The sequence below is a fragment of the Pagrus major genome, chromosome 3 (genome assembly GCF_040436345.1).
Source record: "Pagrus major chromosome 3, Pma_NU_1.0".
NCBI lineage: Eukaryota > Metazoa > Chordata > Actinopteri > Spariformes > Sparidae > Pagrus > Pagrus major.
In genome coordinates, this window is record NC_133217.1 from 1,469,899 (window position 1) to 1,493,563 (window position 23,665).

Sequence of the window (23,665 nt, forward strand, 5' to 3'; positions counted from 1 at the left end):
TCAGTCTACTACCCTTTCCCTAAGATGAAGAAGGAGCTCAGTGATCGCCGTTACAAAGTGACCAGATGAAGTGTTTAAATGTAGAAGGCGACTTTGTTGTACAAAAATGTCACTAGGTGTTCAGAACGTAGCCACAAACGTATCAATCACACCTTGTATCATCGCATTGCAATTTACTTCCCAACTAAAATCCTCGTCATCCTCTGCTTTACCTCCTTTATCACCTTTGAGTTGTCCTTACTTCCCTTACAGATTCAGATTATGCTAAATTCCCTCTTTCTTTCAGCAATAAATGTCTTCCTTACATCTTCCCTGCCATATCTTCCTGCACTGTTTTTCACCTCAGTTTAAACCTACCAGAATCATAGATCTAATGTTATGGGTTCATGTCCTCAAATAGTTTTTACCTGAATTTCATATTTTATTTTAGTTCAAAGTCTGACTTCATTAAAATCACTGTCATTATCATGCCCTTACCCTCCTACTGTACATCTCCCTCAGTGATTCAAACCCCCCACTTTCATACTTGTCCCCTCCGTCAAAAAACATTCTTTCATCGTCCCAAATACCAAAATCCTTTCAACATTTGTCTTTGAACATATTTTTTACTCTCCTCAGGCATTTTGTGATTGAAAATTGTCATTTAACTCTGACTTTATGGTTCCAAGTACTCAGATCACACAGCAATCACACATACTATATTACATTAGTATTCTTACACAAAAAACTCTTCAGCTTCTCCTTCTGCAAACATCTCAGCTCTCACCGATTCAAATCCTCCATGAAAACAAAAATCTGTAGAGATCAAAAATCCCCAAATCCTCTATTTCCTCTTTTAGACCAGTGAGACATCAGCTCATTGGTCATCGCTCAGTGCTTCAAATCCCCAGATTAAACTGGTCACAATACTCCGGGTCATACGTGACTTTTCTGTTTTTATTATCTATTTTTTATTCCGTCTTTCACTACTGAAAACTCGTGTGTCATCCTCTCTGTATTCCACCCAGGCCTCTCCCAGTGATCACCTCATTCCTCGGTGGATCAAACGCTCAGATTATTCTGCCTCTTTTGTCACATTATCTATCTTCAGTTTGAGGCTGAACACCCAATCATCCTCTCTGCATTCCCTGTCATGCCTCCCTCAACGTTCACCCCATCCCTCATAGGTTCAAGTCCCCAGATTACACTGACTCCCTTTGTCACATCATATATCTTCACTCTAAAAAAGCCAGTCCTCTCCCTTCTCTTCAATCCCTGTCGCTCCTGCTTGGGTGATCATCTCATCCCTCACTCGCTAACAGGAACCATTCATCATCACGAGGTGTCGGAGGCCCCATCGCTTAAAAACCAGAGAATGTCATTAGCGTCTGCTAATGTGTGTAATGCGCTGCACAGGGAGACGTGATGGGATGGTGTGAAAAGATGAATGACTTGAATTTAGCGTCTCCTCCTCGCTGAAAGTCGAGTGTTTGCTCCGTAATGCACTTGGCAGCAGAGAAAATCATCAGCCTCTGAAGGTGCATTCACAGCAGCGCTCAGTCACATTCAACAAAAGGGGAAAGAATGCTTCCCACATATTTCTGTCTTCAGCTCCACAGTTAAGAAAATGGATGTTGAACATTTAGCTACCACGACAGGCTGCTACCTCTTCCAACTCCCCTGAAATTGTCCCGAGTTAATGAGCTGCAGAGACACAGGATGGGTTGAAACAGAAAGCACCTGAGCAAAGTGCTCCTCTCTGCTGAGAACGCCTCACACTAAATGCCAGTTAATGGAGGTGCTGCAAAAATGTATCAGGAAGTTTTGGAGGGGAAGGTCATTGCAATTATAAAGTATTTTCATGACACTTATCCAGAATTATTACAATAGATTTAACAGTCAAGTTACTGCTTTAAACTGGAGGCACAACTCCAATTCTCCCAGAACACTCTAATATATGTTTAATAGCTCAGATGGATGAATATCATTTCAACAACTGAATGACTATAACATTCATTAACAGGTTTTCCCTCCTTGTTTCTGTCACGGTTTATAGTTTATAAAGTAGAAATTAATCCCTTTTTTCATTTATTTTGGTTACAAGAAGGACAACTCCTTCTCCATCCATCTCCACTCCCCCTCTGACAACAGTCCTGCAACATGTTCAGCAAACAAAGACATCCTAAAGAAGTTAACAGCTGACAAGTTTCTGTTAAATTGCAATGTTTGTCTGTAGCACGACAAGAGTTTAGTTTAAGCCGCTGTGACTGGATTTCATCTTGATTTCATCTAGAACCAGAATGGCACTCAGGAGAGCGCATTCCTCTGCCAAGGCCCAACAGCACCATAGACGTGTACAATACAAACTTAAAAGGTGATGGAAATGTACATTTTGTGTTCACTACTTGTTTGTACTGCCCCCAAGTGGCCAAAAAACCATACGGTCAAAACAAACTGGACATTAACGACTTACGTGTTCGGCCCATTCGTGATGCCACTGGTCCGTCTCCTTCAGGGTAAACAGGAGTGATGGCCACTTTGTACTCTGTATCTGACAGCAGAGGCTGCAGAACCAGGCTGCTCTGACCCGTGGGCACCGTCCTCTGCAAACAGAAACAAATTTTAATTTTAAGTACATTCAAGTGAAAAACTAGTATTTCCAAAACCATTTTCGATCATCTGTTTAAACGTGGTGTATAAAGTCATTATGTCGGGACGTTCTCGGGCCCGACACTAAACCTCAGATTGGTCGTGATGGACGGACAATCTGGACAATCAAAATCAAATGTAGCAGGCTGTGTTTTAATTTGGTTTATTTCCCTGTCGTTGACATTGTAGTAAACATTAACTGCTAGAGAAAGTGTTGTGGTTTGTTGTCGGCGAGTTCATGCACGTTACATCGGAGAATTTTCTGTTTCTCAAATCGAAAATCAAAAATTTTATTGTGGATTTGGAGAATCCTGAAACTCCTCCTAATTATTTCTCCATCTTTGGTATTTCACCTTTCATGGCTCCGAGCCTGAACGATATATCAGCTGGCCGATAAAATTAGATGATATTGTCCTAGCACAGATAAATCTGTATTGGTAGAGATGTTTGCCGATATGAAAAATCTTTTTTAAGATATTATAATGCAGAAAAAGATGCTCTGGATAAATTATAGTAATTAAATGAAGTTTACTGTTTCAGTGCTCTGGTGTCATTTCAGACGATAAAGTTTACTGTTAAACTGTAAAGTCTTCTGCCTCCGTTACGTATCTTTGTCAAGTGTTTCATAACCACATTTGAGGGATCACTGCAAAAGAAAGTAATTTTCTGTTTTGATATTTTGTTGATGCAGTTTGTGTTTCTGCAGCTGAAGCTCTCTGTTCAGTCTTGGTGCTCTCATGTTGCCAAGTTCTTCTTGTTTTCTTTATTGAAAGAAAAATAACAACAGAACCATAAAACACGTCACTGAACAGGTAACAGAGTCAGGAGGGGATCAAAATGTTCTTTTAGTGACCTTGCTTTATTTTCAATCCCTTCTGTAGCATTTTTTAAATGGGCTCTCATTATATTAATTCAAGTTACTGCAGATATACAGTGTGAACAAACAGCACCAGGTGAGGTGAGGATAGCAGCAGCAGTAACAGCAGGAGAGTCTGACTGTTTGACTTCACACTCTGCAGGAGAAACACATGCTGGTACCTTTAATAGGGACTTCTACTGAGTGTAGGTTTGTTAAGAAAAGAAAAGTTTTTGAGGTTGGACTCAAAGATCAATGAAAATACAATCTCACAATCACAAATAAATAAGCAGCCATCTTCCAGCACCCTGAAAAAGATCTGGAAGAGTTTTCATTTTGGTGGAACTCCTCTTTGATAGCTTTTTTATTACCTTCAGGCACTTCCTTTGGGACTGATCCTTGAATGAACTAAAACAGCGAATTAAGACTTCGTAGGTACCAAGTACCGGAAAATAAAAAATGTATTAGCCTTTTAATGGAGGTGAGGATCTGAGAGTGGCTGCAGTGAGGCTCGGAGGTTTCAGGTGCTGCAGAGGTTAATTGTGTGCAGGTTTCCTCCTCACCTCTCTGTGAACTGCGGCCTTTTCTTAAAACTGATCCCTAAATGAGTCACACGTCCAAAGAAAAGCTGATCTGCTGCTTTACCCTCCAGGCTTCTTTTCTCTCTTCATCTCCACTCACAACTCTTCCTCTGTTTTCTTCTCTATCTTTGTTTCTCTCAACAGCTGCTGTTTATGAATTATTATCAAAAATCTAATTATGAATATTTCTTGCTATTTCAGTATCACAATAAAGCTTTCTCTCGTTTTACAGTCTTCTATCACACAACATATAGTTTTACATATTGTGTAGAGCTGAAAACATTATATTAAAGAGATTAGTTGACTGAAAGAAAATTAACTCTTTAACAATCAATTAATTTGTCCCAGCTTCCCAATTGTGATGATCTTTATATGATTGAAAACTGACATTGTGTTTTGGACAAGCAAAGACAGTTTGCAAGCCACACAACTAAACATTTTCAAGTTCCTAATTTTGAGTTCCTACTAGAACAGGTTTACAAACATCAGTTTCCTCCTCCTCTGTCTGAAACACTCTGTTGTAACTCCTGTCTCCGTTGTAACTCCCTCTAACGTTGAGTATAAATAAGCCTTTAGTTGCAGCCTTCATGATTGTGACGGATCACATAGTTATTTTTCTGGAAATGCACTTAAAAAAGTGTTCAAACATAAAATAACAAGATTGCAATGTCTGTTTGTGGCTGAGAATTAAATGACTGAATAATCAAGGCGCTTCACATTCAAGAAACTCATCACAGCTCATTGCAAACTATATTTCTATTGAAAACAGATCACCTCACAGTATGCAGTACTTCGACCAAACCAGTAGATTTATTTATTCATCAGTGGTTCTTATTTGTATCTATAAAACTCTGATGTCTGGTGGTTTAATTCATACTGTATGACTGAACACAGAGCTGTTGTTTTTTGTTGTTGTTGTTGCTGTTTTGACTTCAGGACAAACAGCGCTCTGGTTGTTTTGTTCTCAGCAGGAGAAATCCTTTAATATGTTAAAGGTTGGGCTGTTTGTGTGCGTGTAGACACCCTCAGTCTTTCATTCCTCTGATTCTCTCTACCACAGTCTTTGTGTCTGTCTGTCTGTCTGTCTGCCACATTTGCATTCTGAGCATGTACAGTCTAGCCCGGCTTCATCCACGAACCCTCTAGTTCCCCCCAAAAATACACTCTCGCAGACATGTCAGTCAAACACTGTGGGCCTTAACAAATCAATTTCAGCCCAGTCTGATGAAAAACGCAGCAAGTCTCTAAACTGTCACTGAGCCACACACTCCTACACTCCTTTTACTCCACTTTGTAAATGCAAACATGGTTTCATAAAGTATTTATAGGATTCAGAAACCCAATCTATTTTGACAGAGGCTCTGTGCCGGCCCAGAATATTAAGTTCGATCCACCTGAGACTGCTGGAGCTGCAATGCTTGCGGCCAAACTGCATGGGGAACACAACACGGGTGATGGAAGTCAACTATAGTGACTGTAAGTAGTAAGCAACATGACAGTACATCTGTTAAACTAGGGGAAAAGAAAAGCCGCTCTAAAAAGGAAAATGTAACCCTTCCGTCTAACTGTAACGATTTAAAAGAAAACACATGGGATGAAATACGTCATAGAAGACCATTTCTACTGCCATCAAACTGTTACAACAGTTGAAAGAAGCGGATGATGAGACTCGCACGACGATGTAAGAGCAAGAGAACTCCCATAAACAGGAACTTTGCTGATTAAATAACATGATTCAAGTGCATTGAAAGTTTTATTTTATTTGTTTTAGTTCAGAATTAAAAGCATGTTAGTACAATAAAGGTTATCTGCAACCGCCTAACGAACTAACTCTGATGACATCACCAACAGACGTACAAAATTAATAGAAAAATCACAAAAAGTGGAAGTGTGTAGGATGGCCAAAAAAACTTGAAGAGTTGGATTCTTTGCCAAAGTTGTATGAACTAAATCTGTGACAGAAGAAAATGATGCCTTAAACTTTTTAATCCTACCTTCGCTACGTTTTTTACCTCCTAGAACAACATTTTGTCGTTGAGCAATAACAGAAGAAACTCTGTTTACACACAGTGGAATTGCACTTGATGCCCGGCAGCTTTGGTTTATTGGACACTGAACGAAGCAGCAAAGAGAAATAATGGAGCTTCACCAAGTTCAGCGTCACAGCTGTCTGTGGACAGATGGCTGCAGAGTCAAGTCGCCCCACAGCTACGCCGTAGATACTGACATCTGGTAAAACAGTGACAGAGCCATCTGAATGGGCAGAGCCATTAACTTCTATATTTATAAGCTTGTAGAGAGGTGAGCGTCGAGAAACTCGGTGACAGAGGGTAATGCTGTAAGAAGTGTTCTGTAATCATTTTTGACCATAAGGAGGCAGAGGAACTCCAAAACAAAGCTCCAGACTCAGACCTGACGTATTGTCACCTTGTAAAGTTGTTCTGAAAAAGGTTTTACAAAAAACAGCTGACACAGAGCAACACTGGAGCTGTGTTTGTTTGGAATATTCACTCTCCTTTTAGTTTGTTTGGTCTCCACCAACTCTTGAGGAGATTATCTGGTTCGAGATACTTTCTTCATCACCAGCTAGTCTCTCACTGTGTCTGTCTGCAGCCAATAAACACAGAGAAGAAGAACAACAAGGCTGTTGTCGTGCTCATGATGAAGAGCTGCTGCACCTGTATAGAGCCAAGCAATGTGGACAAGAGCCACACATGTTGTCGCTGGTGTGGACGTTTTTCAGTAAGTAAATCTTGTTACAGCTATGAATATTAAATCATTCATCTTCGCTCCCTACATCTTTCTTACCGCCAGGTGTGCATAAACAGGTTAGGAACTTCTTTTGAAAATATAAAAATGTGAAATTATCGGTTATCTTGTCAGTATTGGCCATGAGAAGCAGGCATTGTAATTATTTTATTGCCTGAATAAAATCCATATGGTGCGTCCCAAGTTTGAGAGTATCTGACAACAGATGAAATGTCCTCATGCAGCTTTTCTTTCCCTCCTGCAAAACAAAGACTGTATTTTATAATCTGAGCTCCATCACTTTGAATAAAGGCTTCGCAACAGTAAAAAGCCTCTACCAGCCCTTCGTCCATCACCACATACTTCAAAAACAAATGATGAAACTTGTTGACAATAACTCTGTTACAGCTCCACTTCTCTCTCCACATAATGGTGCGCTGACAACTGCCTGCAGCTGAACATGGACAAAGCAACAGAACTGGTCATTAGCACATCAAACACACACCACACTGGACTGAAGCCCACCTCCATCCAGGGCGAGACAGTTGAACAGGTGAGCAGCTGCAAAGATCTTCCACTCCTTACAGACAATACACCAGTCACTTCTATCCATACGCAATGCCAGCGAAGACTCCATGTCATCAGTAAACTCAGAGCACTGTCTGTTTCTTCCACTTGTTATTTTTTGTCTGTACTCTTCCCCCTGCTTCTCCACCATGTGAACCATCTCAACAAAACATCAAACACACCACTTCCAAAATCATCTTCCGTCTTCCTACGCCCAGTCTCTCAGAAATGAACCACAGAGCCGTCACACATCTAGTGCTCACAATAGCAAATGACACTGATCACCTGTTCGATCAATACTTCACATTACCTCCATCTGGTTGGAGAGACATGATCTTTACACAGAGAAGAGCAGACCTCAACAAACCGCCTCAGAGCTGGACGTATGACTGTAGAAATTAAGATTTTATGTTTCTCTTTGCTGCCGTGTTGTACCGGCTGTGAAAACAAATCTCCCTCTGGGATGATACATCTAAAAAATCCCCCCAGTATTTACACCAATTAGCTTGCAAACAATGTGTCCAACATTTTAGTGAGAAGCACTGACAAGCGACAGATGCGTCCCCAGGAGACTTAATTGTCTTCAATTCAGCCAGCACCGGAGCTGTTTGGCATAGTGATGGTAATTTAAACGGAAACCCTCTGAGTTTTTCAGGTAAATGTGGACGAAACAATGTGGAACAGCTGGTCGACACAAATCAGGAAGTTTCAGGGATAAAAGCAGCAAAGAAAGAAAGCACGGCACACTACTGTGGGACGTTGGCAATAACAATCCTCACTCTCCACTGTTTGTTTAGAGAGAAAATGTCAGAAAGAAAAAAAGACCGAAACCAAAACGTTTAGAGAAAGTTTTGGACTTTGGAGGACTTGAGTCACTCTCCTGTTGAAAAACTTTTTCATTGATTCAACCTTTCAGAGACTTTATCATTCAAGAGGGACGACATGTAGACTGTTTTACTTTCTTGAGAAGGGTCAAAGGTTGTAAAAAAGCCGAGAAAAGCAACCCTTGAACAGATAAACAGCCTTTTCTGTCTGCTTTTATGATGCTGGAGTGTTTGAAATGTGTGAAAGTTCTGCTAAAATGTGTGATTTAATTAAATCTGATATCATCTGGTCACAAGTTATATTAGCCGTTTAAGACCAAATTCCATCAGTGAAGATGAAGTGGGATAACTGCCATCCAGAAATCAATCGCATGTAAATGAGTGTTTTTTTAATGGCTGGTGTTCCTCCCTTGGCAACCACAAACCACAGAGAGAAACTTACTTTGAACAAAGCAGGAGAGGAAGCCTGCCAGTTTTTTCCCCCAGAAGATAGACATCTAAATGGTAGCTATTGAGTGCAGCACTCGGTGATTCATAACCTGACCGGATTGCCAAACAGAGCCCACAGCTGTTCACACTTTGATAAGAGATCTCATTTAACAAGCCGCCGGTGCAGGCAGCTGGTGGCTCTTTATTGTCAGGATGAAAAGGCTGATGTGGGACCTGTGGCCAGAGTCAGACACACGGCAGCCACCGGTGTGATGCCACAAACTCACACAAATACACACCTGACAACTCAGACTTTTAGAAATATACAGGATTCCTGGAGGTATTTGAAACGTATTAACCTGACATACTGTACACACCCCAGTATGGAACTACGTGACATAAAAAAGAATGTAAAAGGCAACCCGTTCTCACTCCCAATGCGTCAAATACTGACGCAAGTTAATGAACGTAAGTGACGTACTTTTGTCACTAACTTACATCACTTGTATAACGTGACGTGACTTATGTGACTGAACAGTTATTTTAAACCTAAGTATGATCTTTTCCTAAACCTAAGCAAGTTGTTTTGGTGCCTAAACGTATCCAAACTGAGACGTTTTCACATTAATCACATCAGATGATGAGTAGGATAGAAAAAGACAGCTTCGCTCCACTTTAAAAATTTTAATAATACTTGTGACTGTGTCTGTGTTTCTTATCTTACATACAGGATCTCCCTGATATCTTGATCTAAATTACACATCCTGAAGAAATTAAGCTCAACTATCTTTCATTAATGGGAAGTTATTATATTAAAATCAACGCACCCGTACATGCACGACAGCCGTTAAATTATCACAATCTGAAGGAGGGAAAAATCATTTTTAAAGACAGTTGATATTAAAGAAGATATTTAGTTACTGATTTCACATAATGACGCAGACGTCTTAATTTCCATGTTGAACGTCGGGCTGTCATCAGTATCTGTTTGCCTGTCAAACGTGTTCACACACAAACAACATTTCCACCACACTAAAACTGTATGTTTTTGCATCAGTGTTTGTTTTGAACAAGACTCCTCTGCAGCTCTCTCTCTCTGTCTGTCTGCTGTGGCTCATTAGTGTGAAGACCTGCCATTCTCTCTCCTTCCTTCTCTCTCTCTCTCTCTTTGAAAATCTGCCACTGTTTTCATCATCATTATCCTCCTCTCTCTCTCTCTCTCTCTCTCTCTCTCTCTCTCTCTCTTCTTGCAACTCGAGTCTGAAGGCCTGCCATCACATTCAACACTACTGTCTTTGTCTGCCTCCCTCCTTCTCTCCATGGAGGACTTTTAATCAGGAGGCCTGCCTTCGTCTTCATCAATAATCTCCCTCATTCTGTTCAAGATTGACACGTCGAAGCTTTGGCTTTGTTTCGTCAACATCTTCTCTTTGTCTCGTCCATGACTCCCTAATAACCTTGTACAACTCAACAAATCATTTACTGTCCAACTTTCATACAATAACAGTCCAAGACTCTCAACTCCAACTTTGGCAACACAATTATACGAAGCACTTATAGTACCAAATCCTTATTCTTACCTTTGTTATTACCACCTGTGAGCTCAAATAGCCAGTTGGTGTGTAGGATTTAGTGGCATCTACTGGTGATGTGGCCGATTACAACCAACTTAATACCCCCTCACTCATACAGAAGAAACTACAGTGGTCGCTAAAAGAAAGGCGAAAAATCTGAAAAGCCCTCTCTAGTGCGGGTTTGTCCGTTCTGGGCTACACTAGAAAACACAATGAGTTTCAGAAGTTAAACAAATGAATCTCTGTTATTCCATCTTACCGTCTCCTCTGCTCTGTCTCCCTTGGCGCTGACGTAGTTCAGGCGATAATGCCGGACATTTCTGGAGTCAACGGGCTGCCAGGAAACCCGCATACTGAAGGTGGTTTCCTCATCAATCCTCATGTTCCTCACTCCAAACCGAGGAGCTGCAGGATCAGAACAGACTCAGCTCACTGAAGCACAACACTGTCTGCGTGATGTCTTTCAACTTGTATCAGAAAAACAGATCATATCAACATGTCATAATTCTGGCATTTAATTTACACAGGCTTTTCCTCCAAAGGTTTGTGTGGCAACACATCTGACAACCTTCGTGATGGATGACACAACACGGATCTAAAGACAAACTGAAGCAGCGCTAGAAAAACATGAACCCTGTTTTTTCTTAGCATAAGTTGAAAAAAAAGATTATAAGAAGCTGTAAAAGCATTTTTCTACACCGTTAGATCTGTCACCTACACAAATCTCATCTCTGCTTGTTCCAGCACTATACTGCTAAGCTTAAGCTATAAAAGTGGCTGAGAAGTTGAAACATAAAATGACACCAAGATTAAAAAAAACAAAACTTAACTAATACAATTCTATGACTGTTACTAAAGTTACTGTTACTACTAGTTACTAAACTTCCATTATCAATTAATTTATGAATTATTTTTTCAATTTAACAATAATTGATTGATCTATAAAATTCTGTAAATGGTGAATCATGTCGAGCCTAATGACATCCTTCCAGGGTTCAAAATGAAAGTTTTTACAATGTCATTTTAGACATCCTTTCAACTTCAGTCTATAGAACTTCTTGTTTTCATGATCCATTTTTATGATGGCAAAAATGTACTCCATGCACCAAAAACTACAGGGATATTTGAACCCTGAGCCTCAAACTCAGTAGTCTAGTTATTTCTCAGCTTTATTACATACCATGTTTAGGTCATCCAACCTGGAAATATTTGATAAAGAATGGATGACCAAAACATGGTATGTAATAAAGTTCTTCAGACGTCTTCAGTTCTTTGTGGCTGAAGACGTCTAAAATTATAATGTAAAAACTTTTGGACCCTGTAAGGATGTTGTCTGGACGTCACTAGTGAATGTTGAAAAGACGTCAAAAAATGTTAATTCTGGCTCTGCACAGGACGTCTTTTCAACATCGGTAAAGACTTTGAATTGACATCTTTTGGATATATTTCTGCTCGGTGTGTAACATCTCCATAGCATTGACTTTCTGTACTTCAATTCAAACTACTCTTCAGGGTTTTTTTTTTTATAGCTGGTTGGAATTTGAAGCATCTTAAAATATAAATGAGCACAAGAGCATTTCTACTGAGTTTGAGCGGGTCAATGAAAGCAAAGCAAAGCAAAAGACGAGCACATAAGTTGTCAGTTTCTCAATCATTTTCTTCTTGGAGGTGATCCTCAAGTTTCCTCCGTCCAAAACTCTGCCACTTTTACAGCTGACAGCTTGTAACTGACTTGACCAGCTCACTTCATTGCAAGACACTGATTGGCTGTTGAAACAGGTGGCGTGCCTTTTGTTTCAAAACCCAGCTATGGCACAGATCACACGGCTGCAACTTTTCCTTGCAACGGTTTCATCTCATCATGAATATTTGCTCTGAAACAGCCTTAAAAGTGATATTTAATGTATTCCACACACTGGGGAACACAAACACACAGCAGACAGTTCGAGGAGCGAGAGCAGGGGGAGATCAAGGATGATGGGCAAGGTCGAACATGAGAAAAGAAAGAAAGAAACAAAATTCACAGCAGCTGGAATGAGCATTTACCTTCTGTGGTGGTGGTTGTCGTAGCGACTGTGGTTGTTCTTTTAACTGGAAATGAAACAAATCTCTATAGTTCATCTGCTTTTTAATACAACTTAAAGATATTTAATAAAGCTTTAGACTACAGATTAGCTCAGTGATAAACACAACATTTGGCATAGCAGCCAAAGCACAAAAAAATCAGTAATTACTCTGAAGACATTTGTGCATTTTTCAGAAACAAGAGGGCAGCTGAAAGACCAGATTTTATTCAGAAGTGGTGACTTACTGGTGGACTCTACAAGGATTAATTCATCACTCTCAGCCTCGTTACTGTAGATCGCAGCAAGCAAGACTTCGTATTCTGACGCTGGGCTGAGTCCTTTTATCAGGTAGGTGTTAATGTGTCCGTCCACCAGTACCTGAGACAGACCGATGAAGACTTTGTGTTAGACGAGCAGATGTGCAGCTGATACAGACGATTAAAAAGTCAAAGAGATGGAAAATCAGAACGTAAAACTTTGTCTACATCAAAGCAAAAAGCCATGGATTTAAGTTTTACTGTAATTTCTTTGCAGCAAAACACACCTTTATATGTAATGTTACATCAGTGCATAACGACACATACGGAAAGATCAAAACACAAAAAGAAGCCGGCAGATAAATGACAGGCTCTGAGGTGAAGAGGCCGATAACATGTCTTGTTTTTGGGATTATCATGTCGGAGATAATAATCTGACTCATTAGTGTGACAGAGAGAGAGAGACGGAGGAGAGGGTTAACTTTTATCTTTTTACATTCATCTCGGTTTCATTTTGTATCTTAATCAAATAATCTGAATGAAGTTTCTCAAGTGAGATAAAATGTGGAATGTGTGATTTTAGGAGTGAAAGAGATAAAAGAGAGGGACAGCACACAGTAACACATGACTGTGTTGCTACAGTTGTGAGGTTTGTGTTCTTCGTGACATTTGTGATGAAATAGATTAAATAAGAATGAAAGAAGAAAATCATCGGTCACTACATCAAATCATACCCGGTGTATTAAGTCTGAGGCGATGGCTCTCGACTGGAAAACAGTGGATTGCTCTCTCCACGTTATGAGTGAAGGAGTTCAAGTATCTCAGAGGATCTTGTTCACCTATGAGGGCAGACACTGTAGAGAAAACTGTGGCTGAAGGAGAAGCTCTCAATTTAGCAGAACACCTACACTTCAAACCTCTCTTTAGGGCAGTGAACAACAGAATGTGATAGCTGATACGAGCAGCCAAAAGGAGTTTATTTAGTTGAGCGTAGCCTTGTGCCACTGCGACCTGGCAGGTAGCCCTGACAGACAGATTAACAGTCAGGAAATATTCTGGTTTTCTGCTGCAAAGCTTCAGCTAATGCCATTCAAGTAAAATCAACTATTACATGCTGTGTATTACATTTTCATAAACTGATATATTTAAAAATACAGCAAAATACAGCAGTAATTTCTGCAGAGAAATCTTTTGAAGGACTTTGTGAAGAAATCTAAATCATCTTAGTATAAAAAATGAATACACAAACACACATGTTGACATTACATAGACTTGCATTCATTTCTTAGAGACTTACCCTGACCTTAACCCTGCTCACTGAAAGCAACTTTTTCCAAATTGTGGTGCAGAGATGCGAAGTAACGCAGTACAAATACTTAGTTACTGTACTTTAGTGGGTTTTTTTCAGGTATATTTATTTCTCTGACAACTTTTGACTTTCCCTCCCTACATCTGAACACAAATATCTGAACTCTTTCCTCTTTTTATTTTCAAAACAGGCTCATTACTTTAGTTTGATGCATTTGAGGGGAATTATGGATTATTGTTATTTGGCGTCATCGCACGCCGCCTTCCCAACATCACAAGACCGATTTCAACCTATCAGAGCACATCACGCACGGCAGATGTAGCTTACACAAGTATCTGAACTTCTACTGGAGGAAACAATGTTTATACTTTTACCACCTCTGTTGTGGACACAGCTTTTGTCCCCAATCTAACCAGTTGTCTTTAAATTACTGGTTTTGAGTCTGAAATGTGTCCACAAAAGTTGGCTACGCACACAAACACACCTCGTCACTGTCTCCTCCATCGGTGGGCGTCCAGGTGAGTCGGTACAGCACCACATCAGAGGCCGCGTGTTGCCATGACACCTTGAAGCTGTCTGTTGAGATGTCACTGCTCCTCAGATCCAGCGGGTCTGGGACGGTCTCTACACACACACACACACACACACACACACACACACACACACACACACACACACACACACACACACTTTTGTTTAGAGTAACAATTGACTGAACAGCTTATGTTTTTTTACCTGTGATACCTGATTGCTACTAATATTATGACTAAAAATATCAGTTTGTACTTGTGGTGAAGCTGTCAGTCACAGCCTCAGCTTGTCCCTCATCATAGATGGCGAAGACGCCCACGGTGTACTCCGTCAGGGAGGTCAGGTTTCTAAGCAACCAGGTTGTCACACGGCCAACATCCACCTGTAGACAGAGAAACAAGCAACACATATTTAATTGATGTAAGATAGCACAACTTAACAGTCTTAGCATGTGGTAACTCCTTATCATTAACAACATGATTCAAACAGGTGGGTTGGAAATGAAGCACAAGAGAATGAGCTCACGCAATGTAAGGTTTTTTAAAGAAAAACCCTTAGAAGCCAGTATTTGACCAATAAACAAAACAACTGACAAAACAAAAAAGAAAATCTGTTAAACTCTGGTGAGCTTCAGGAGGGTCGTGCCTCCCTCACAAATACCCAGTGGTGGAAGAAGTATCAAAATCCTTTACTCAAGTCAAAGTAGCAATACAACAATGTAAAATTACTTCACAACAGTCCTGTATTCAAAATCCTACTTAAGTACAAATACAGTATCAGATATCTATTTAATTATACTATATGAGGAGTTAATAGGGGAAATGTCTGGTAACAACTCATGGTCACACAACGATTAAATTCAGGCAAACTTGATTGTGTTCAGAAGTTTGGGTCACAGTGAACAAAAACTTGTGGATATTTACAGACATGATTCAGAAACCTCGGAGGTGTACAACAGGCTGTGGAGACTTTGCCAGTTTATTTTTGAACACTGATGAACTTCTCCTTGTTCAGCAGAAGTACAACAGAGCTGTGAAAAGTGGCGAAGAACTGCTGGATCCTCTCACCTCATTGGTCTGGACTCCGTTGGTCTTGACATACATGATGCGGTAGCCTTTGACCTTCTGGGAGCTGGCATCCCAGCTGAGTCGAGCGGAGCTGTGGTCCACATCTGAGAAACGCAGGTTCCTCGCCGGCGTCAGCGGTACTGAGGAGAGAGGAGATAAGGCAGAAATGTTAACACACATTTAAAAACTGAAGATGTGGAAATCCTGAAAGGTGGCGATGGTAAACTGAACACAGGACACTCTGTGTTTGGGAAAGTAAAAATGGAAATTATGAGTCCTGATTATAATCAAATACACCACTGTAACAAACTATACAGCCTGTTGATAACATCTGGGACATGACTGTAAACACAAAAACATGGCCAAGCCTCAATGAGAACAGAAACACCAGCTGCCACAGAGCTGCAAATATCAGGGTCAAAGGTCAGTGGAGTTGAGATTTGGTAAGTGATTTCACACACAAACTCGTGTGGTCATTAAAAAGAGTAATTGGACTCCAATATTTTAATTATACATTGAACAGAGCCTCACTGCATCACTCACCCTGCTTCAACTTCCTCTTTCTCTTTCATTTATTCTCTCTGTCTCTCTCCCCCGGAGGTACTGCAGAGGTCTAAAAAGCTTTTTTAATTCAACCAGGGGATCTGATTTATTCTCAGAGGCTTGGAAACTTTTGCGCTGTTTTCTTTTTTTAAAAGAAAAAACCCTGATAGCGCCCACCATTGCTTCACCTCAATTATACCGTGGGTCAGAATAAAGACAAAGCAGCAGAGGGGGAGGGAGTGAGAGAGGGAGAGCCGGGCTCCACTTTTACTGGAGGTCTCACCAGGGTCAGCATAGAAATGAGGAGTGCAGGAAATTATAAAGTTTAGACTTAGGTAGGTATAGTTTCCAAATATATGTGTCCATATAAAAAATAAAAAATCCTCTACATTAAACGTCCCACTCACAGAGATGTCAGGCCAAAGGTCAGGAGGAGTGTTTTAAGGCCATGTTCAGCAGGCAAATGCGGCTTGTTTATCAAATCAGATCTGAAAGACGGAGTGTCCGCACTGTTATTTGAAAGTGATCTGACTTTTTGGGTTGCTATGGTAACGATGCAGGCATCAATAATGCTTGCGATTAAATGATCAATTATCTCGCTCTCTAATCAATAACTGGTCAAGGTGCAGAGCAGATAGTTTATTTCAGCCGACTCCTCTGACTGTTGTTCTCCCTGTCGTCTTCCTCCCGCTCTACTCGTAGCAGCCTGGATTCTGTCCAGCTACATGAGTGAACCGCCGTCTCTCCGGATTTGATGTCGCCGTCGTGTGTCGCATTACATGTGACACAAAAGACACTTTGAAATCTGATTCCTAGTGTCTGGATCTGTAGAAATCAGATTTGAATTAGCATTTCAAACCACTTCCAAATGTTGTTTGGATGGGATTGTAAAAAATCAATCTGGATTAGTGTAGTCAAAAATATCGAAATATTGAAAAATATCGATACTGAATATGTGAAAGAGATTCAGTACTCATTTTTTGTAGTACTGATCCTCCAGTACTAGCTGTGTTTTTCATTCTCCTCTCCTGACACATGCACCACTGTAGTGCCCACATAGTCTCACCTCCTCCAGAAGTAAATAAACTGAGATTTTATTGTGCTTCACACACAGAACACAAGCCATGTTATATTTATCTTTTAATAAAAATCAGAACTTGTTGTGTTGTGTTTGTGTTCACTCCCTGTTGTTTACCCAGTTAAAAAAAACGCAACAAGCCAGTCACAGAGCTGACAACAGATTTCCACATTTTCTTGATTGACATGACAAACAATAAGTTAACCGACATCTGCTACTGCAAAGTAAGAAAAAAAAACTAGACTGAAGACTGAATAATGAAGTGAAATGAAAAATGTTGATTATTTAACTCGGTAAAAACTCGGTAAGACTGCCTGACATCATCACAGCCATTATGAGGTCTTCATTATGTTTATTCACCATCAAGCTTCATTTTTTAAATTAAGGTCCTTGTCTTTGCAGCTGCAGTGGTCTCTTTTCACTGTAGTGATCATTAAACTCATTTTGTCTTAATGTAAGACAAAACTGAAATAACTGCATGAAATGAGGGACGAGGGACTTCTGGAGGCAGAGAGACGAGCTCTGAATGATTATGAACAAACACTCTGAGTGAAAACTCATCTGCCACACGTCCAGATGCATCATGTGCTGAAGCAGAAAATGAGAAAGGGGGGAAATTGTGACCACAGGCTGATAATTAGTGCAGGACAGGAAACTGCAAATATAAACTTCATGAATTAATTTTCCAAAAGTACAATGGTGATGCAAATCTTCACTCCAGAGATCACTGCATGATAGCAACTATTCAACGAAAACAAAAACAGATATGACTTAGTCAGGGGTAATTAATGTGGGTATTTGCTTGCACTTTTTGAACGAATGATTAAAAACACATAAGGAGAAATGATCACTGAACATAATACATGACTGACTGACTGGATGCATGCATTCATCTCTGGATGGGTGGATGGAGGCATGAAGCCCTGCTTGTATGAATGAAGGAGTTATTTTATCCATCCCCCACAACAACTACGGTCTCCCTCCAACAGCCGCCAGCGTCCTTATCCGACCTGCATTCAGAGCCTAACACGCATCATAAAGACATAAACATGCCCTGGCTTAAAGCCGCAAGCCACAGACCTTAAAGGAGACTTCATAAAAAGTTAATTAGTGAGCATGGCTGTGATTTGGGGTAGGCAGGGGGGTGGGGGGTGGGGGGTGGAACACTCAAGGCTACAAAACTCTTAAAAATGAAAGTGAGGTGGAAGAAATAGCACTGCGAGGGGAAGCTGGAAGCCGGCGCCATGCAGTGATTTTTGGCATCGCTGGTTGCCAGCAGGAACGTGCCGGGACGTGACTCGAACATGCTGCAGCTGCCCTGGAAAAGCCACGTAACTGCAAGCAAACACTTTGCAAATGAAAAGTCAGCAGCAGCTGATTTGACTGATTAGAACAACTTGAAGCAGAGTGAGAACTAATCAGAGAAATAAGCCGCTGCAGTGTTTTGAGTGAAGAGCTGCTTCCTCTCCCCTGCTTGTTCATTGAGTCCCATGATACTCTAGATCTTAAGAAACCGCCTTAACGTCACTGTAAGATTCCTAAAAACAAGTGCCTCTCATACATAAACATCCACATCTTTGGGCAGATGTGAGGTTTCCTTCTTAAAGAACATCACACAGCTGTGAGTAAATGTAAATGTTCGGTGGAAAATGAAATATGACAAGAACGGCAGCAGCCTGAGCTCCGACGGTCGTAAAAACTGTCAGGAATTTAATGAAATTGAATTTCATCAACAGTTAGTAAAAGCTCATTGATGGTTTCACATACTTATATTTACTGTGTGACTGAGAGTGTGTGTGCTCTTTGACTCCTATCTTTGTGAGGACTGAATTTCAAAGTCATACACTTGGACAGTGAGGACATTTTGGAAAGTGAGAGCATTTTGTCTGGTCATCACTTTTTAAAAGGACTGTTTGAGGGTTAAGACTTGTTTTAGGTTCAAATGTAGGATTAGGATTAGGTTAGGGTTGAACAAGTAGGTATGATGGAAACTACAGATGCCTGTTTTGCCAGAAGGTACCCAGAGTTGTTGTCTTTGTTATAAAACATGTTCTCTGTAGGGATGGGAATCAAGAACCAGTTCCAAATAGTCTGATATATCAGAATCACATGCCTCTGAGTTTATCAGTTCCTTTTATTGATACTGGTGTTTTTCTGCCTGTTGCAACAAGAGTCATCTCAGAGAGGTAGAAACAGCCCAAAGTGTAGCTCCATTTCACAAACAACCATGACAACTGTGCGATTTGTAAAATCTGTAAGATGATGATTAAAGTCAGAGTTTGAACAGCTGCAATGTGCTCAAACATCTTTCTACGCTACATGGCCTTAAATTCCAGGCATACCGTGTATTTGCTTCGCAACTGCTTTTCCAACTCAGCAGCTTTTGTTAACGAAAGTAAATATCCTGTTACGAAAACGTTGGCACCATGCGGCAGGGTAGGCAGGTTTTTGCTGAATAAATATTCCCTCATTTCATCCATTTTAGATGATGACAGACAGACAGCTGGCTCTCAGGCTACAGAGATAATAAAACAGTTTCTTCCGCACAGGAAAATGATCAGGAATCAGTCAGGAAATTGATAAACAATCAGGCCGAAGAGCAGAATCAATAACGCCTTCAGTATCAATGAAATCTTATCAAGTCCCAGCCCTTGTTAGCATTTAATTTTAATTCAACACAGGTGAAGCGAGAAAAAAAACATTCTCGTTTCTCCTTGAATGCTTATTTCACTTCAAAGATTTACATAATTAAAGAAAACATCAAAAAGAATGTCAAGGAAACTGAGAGACAAACAAGACACCGAAATGCTGTTTGTGAGCAGATTACAGAGACCAGGAAGAAATATCTGTGATAACTGATTCTTTCAATGAATCATTTGTAGCTTCAAAATGAATTATTTTCTAAAATAATTTATACACTTAGATCAGAGACTTCATTTGAAGCTCAATGTTTTTTTATGAGCTGGATGGTGTCCACATTATAATCACATATTTATCATGATATGATCTGCTACAACAAACACAAGTGATGTTAAGATAACACAAGATTGTGTTTAACAGCCAAAAACTGAAATATATCCATGATCTCAGTCCAAAATCAGCTCGAAATCTGTATCAGGTCCAAGATACGTGTTGACAGAACTTAGACTTCGCTGTGTGTGGACTAAAAGCACAAACTAGAGCTGCTCACCACACTGTTAATTACAAAGTATTGTGACACGGCTGCTGTTGAGAAACTGTCCCGATCAGCCACAACATCTGTAACTTCACTTCCTGCTGCCTCTTTGGTAAATTGAGGGAATTAATTTAGCACTCAGAGGTTTTCGGGAACGGGTGGATGATTTTCTCGATGGATTTATCAGTTAATTAACTTGTGTGTGTGTGTGAGACTCACATGTGGTCTGCTGGCTGGTCATGGGGTCGCTGGCCTCCTCTCCATACATGGCGTACACCGTCACCGTGTACTCTGTGGCCGGAGTCAGTCCCTCTAGCTCCACTTCGTTCACCGAGTCCGCCACCTTCACCTGCACACACACACACACACACAGCATGAAGGTATGTGCCTTTAGCAGAAAGAGGATACAGTGTGTCCTTATCTCTCTCACCACTGTCTTATCTTGTCCGCATCTTTCATATCATCTACCTCTCTGCATATCTGCCCTTCTATCATCCACAGTCCTGTCCAAACAAGCAGATCATCAAGCTGTTATTACATAAGATGACTTCTGAATGTGGCTGTGCAGGTGGGCTCCATCAGACTCCTCAAAACTATGTGCCTCATGTTCAGCTGTGACATAAAGCTGAGTCAGAGGTTGGCTCTGTGTTCTCAGCAGGATCACTGAACTCTACAGCTGCTAACACACTACTCCCACCTTGAACTAAACCATCCTTCACCTCCTGCCAAAGACAAAACGGATGCTGAAAAATAAATAAATCTGGCAGAGTGGAGGCCCTGACAAATGTTTGTCCATCTGTCGGCTCATCCGTTTAATAAATCGTTTGTATTTTGGAGCCTGTGAGAAATAAGATGTTCTGCCAAAGTCACTTCATATCTGATGCAAAAGTGCAAACAGAGATCTTAGTACTGATAACAAAATATGCTCCCGACAGGAAGCAGTTCATGTTCCTTAATTACAGTATTGTAGATTGAATATAAATCAAATTATTATTAAATACATCATGTAAACACAATTATGGCACTGACTGATGTCCCTCGATACTATCAAGTATCGAAAATGTCGAAAGGAGTTCATCTCCTCAGCGTCTGTGAGCCAATAAACATGGGTGGAGTCTGTAAAAATGTCAAGGAGCTAAAAAAAAGATCAAACTAAGAATTTCACTGTAATGTGTGATGTAATCTTTTGTAATAATAATGTGATCTCATAAATTCATCTTACCAGGCTTCAAGTTATGCACTTGTGTCCAAACCACAGTGGTTCAGACCAATCAGTGTCCGATGAGGAACTACAGGCAGCTACAGGTGTGGTTAAAGTGTGACGACCAACGAGAGAAGCTACTGTCTGAAAACAACAATGGCGGCTCCTCAAGAAATGAGTGTAGATGCTATAGCATCAGTTATATAACAACTTTTTACTGACTGAGTGTCTGGTTAGAGTTAGAGTTTGAAAGATACAACTGACTTTTGTTTGGGCAACTTTCCACTACTCAGTTGCAGTTTGGTTAGATTTAATCAATAATCACAATAAAAACACAAGACACCGAATGTGAGCCGACAGGGATGCACATGTGACACAGGACATAAGGTGCCGTCCCCAGGAGAAATATTGAGTTTTTAGGGAGTCCCAGTGATAGGCTAAGAAACTTAAATCTGTCTTCTTTAATTACATGTATCTTCTTAGCGAATGACAAAATCTACTGAGACAAACACCAGAAGTGAAATTGACTACTGAGAACTTAATTTACCTTGAGAGAAAAGTTTGAGCTTTTTGAATAGAGCTCAATATAATACTGACATGATGCGATCGCTTGAGGAAAAGTATTTCTTCTCATTCTGTCACACACTCTGAATCCTCAACACTTTTGTTTTTGTTGGCAGGAAAACAATCAGTTTCAGGGACACTGGTCTTCAAAGCCCAAATGAGTCAAAACACTGACATGACGTCTCCCTATAGCTGTTACATCTTTCGCTATGTGTGTTCTCTCTCCCCTGGGATCAATCTGTACTGAAGCCCACTGTTGCTAAGTAAAGAGTTTTCCTCTGAACCACTGCGGATGAAAGCGATTTTCTCAGTCAAACTGGACTGGATCTGACTCTGGCTTTGGCCCAGACGAGTCCCCACATGGCCCACGAGTGAAAGCCATACGAGTGCGAGCCAGCCAAGCCCGAACTCTGACAGTAGTGCCTCAGAGCCAGGCTTATCCGCACCACTGGAAAGCATCCATCCAGATTCTGAAATCCTCCCTAAATTGTTTTTTATTGCTTTCTGCCTGGAGGGGAATGTGACAGTAGATGTAATGAGGTCCATTGGGAAAAAGAGGGATACAGACGGCTGGCTGTGCCCTTCACACCTCTTCTCCTCGTCTGTCTCATCTTCTTTAGCTGCTGATTTTACCTGTCACCGACCTGCATGTTTTAATCTTTATTTGCAGTTTGTTTTTTATGTTTTCTTACTTGTTGATGCTTGTGTCAGCATACAGTTGTCTAGAGGTGTTTCTTTTGTCTTTGCTTTATGCTTTACCTTTTCTCATTGATCATTTAACAGTTTTTCCAAAGGAGTGTAAGTGTAGTGGACTGTTTTTCCCCTAGTTCTTCTTGCACTATAGGGAAACTAAAAGTTTGCTCAGGGTTTGTTGTGTGTTTGAGAAACTAGCTGTGGCTCAACTAGTTTCCTCCGTTATTATTAGATTTTTCATGGTGCTTTCAAAAATGTCATCAGGAACACCAGATGGAAATGTTTCCTCTCAGCTGACTGATCATTTAGACTTCTGATGATTACCAATTACATGTCTTATTATGTCTTTCTCTGTTTTTGACTCTTCCCTCATTTCCTCTCACCTGTGTTATCTCCTTCACTGAGCATTATAAACTAAGGATGCTGTGCTCGATATACAGAACGTGGGGAAAAATAACAAACACCACATGAAAGCAGACTTTTGACAACTAAATTACCATTACAAAGACATCTCTGCAGGTCAGTTTTATTCAGGTGAATGCTAATTAGCAGTCTGAACTGGCTCTGAAAAACATTGCATCAACTTCAGGTGGTTGACAAAGTTCAGGCTGAAGACAAAAACTAACAAACTGCAGGTAACAAATGGAAGAAAAGTGAAGGCAGGTGTTTACAAGGTCAAGTTCTGCAATTAACAAAGACAGACACTCAGCAAGGACTATTATTAAACTGTTCAATCAGCCCACTGTGGTGCCATAATATTGTTGCTGAGGCAGATATTCAGCATTTCTGATTATTGGTATCAGTGTTTGTTGTTGCCAGTTACATTTAAAAATGCACTATTTTGGTTCTGATGCAGTATCCTCATGCTGTCTGTAGACACCACTCTATGATCTCACTCACTGAATAACATGAATCTGCAAAGTAACTACATCATCGACTAAAAAAGTAATCGAAAGAGAGGGAATAACAGCAGA

The 23,665-nt window shown here is 40.4% G+C and overlaps 1 protein-coding gene across 1 annotated transcript in view; it reads right to left on the reverse strand.

Moving 5' to 3' along the window:
- The window catches only part of LOC140994098 (collagen alpha-1(XIV) chain-like), a 179,583-nt gene that overhangs the window by 101,128 nt on the left and 54,790 nt on the right, over window positions 1-23,665 (reverse strand). The window contains exons 12-19 of the mRNA XM_073463674.1: window positions 20,453-20,582; window positions 15,438-15,577; window positions 14,626-14,752; window positions 14,324-14,463; window positions 12,519-12,651; window positions 12,254-12,298; window positions 10,467-10,612; window positions 2,453-2,582 (exon numbers count right to left, since the gene is read on the reverse strand). Of these exons, the coding sequence (XP_073319775.1) occupies window positions 2,453-2,582; window positions 10,467-10,612; window positions 12,254-12,298; window positions 12,519-12,651; window positions 14,324-14,463; window positions 14,626-14,752; window positions 15,438-15,577; window positions 20,453-20,582 (991 nt within the window). The remainder of the gene's footprint in view (window positions 1-2,452; window positions 2,583-10,466; window positions 10,613-12,253; window positions 12,299-12,518; window positions 12,652-14,323; window positions 14,464-14,625; window positions 14,753-15,437; window positions 15,578-20,452; window positions 20,583-23,665) is intronic.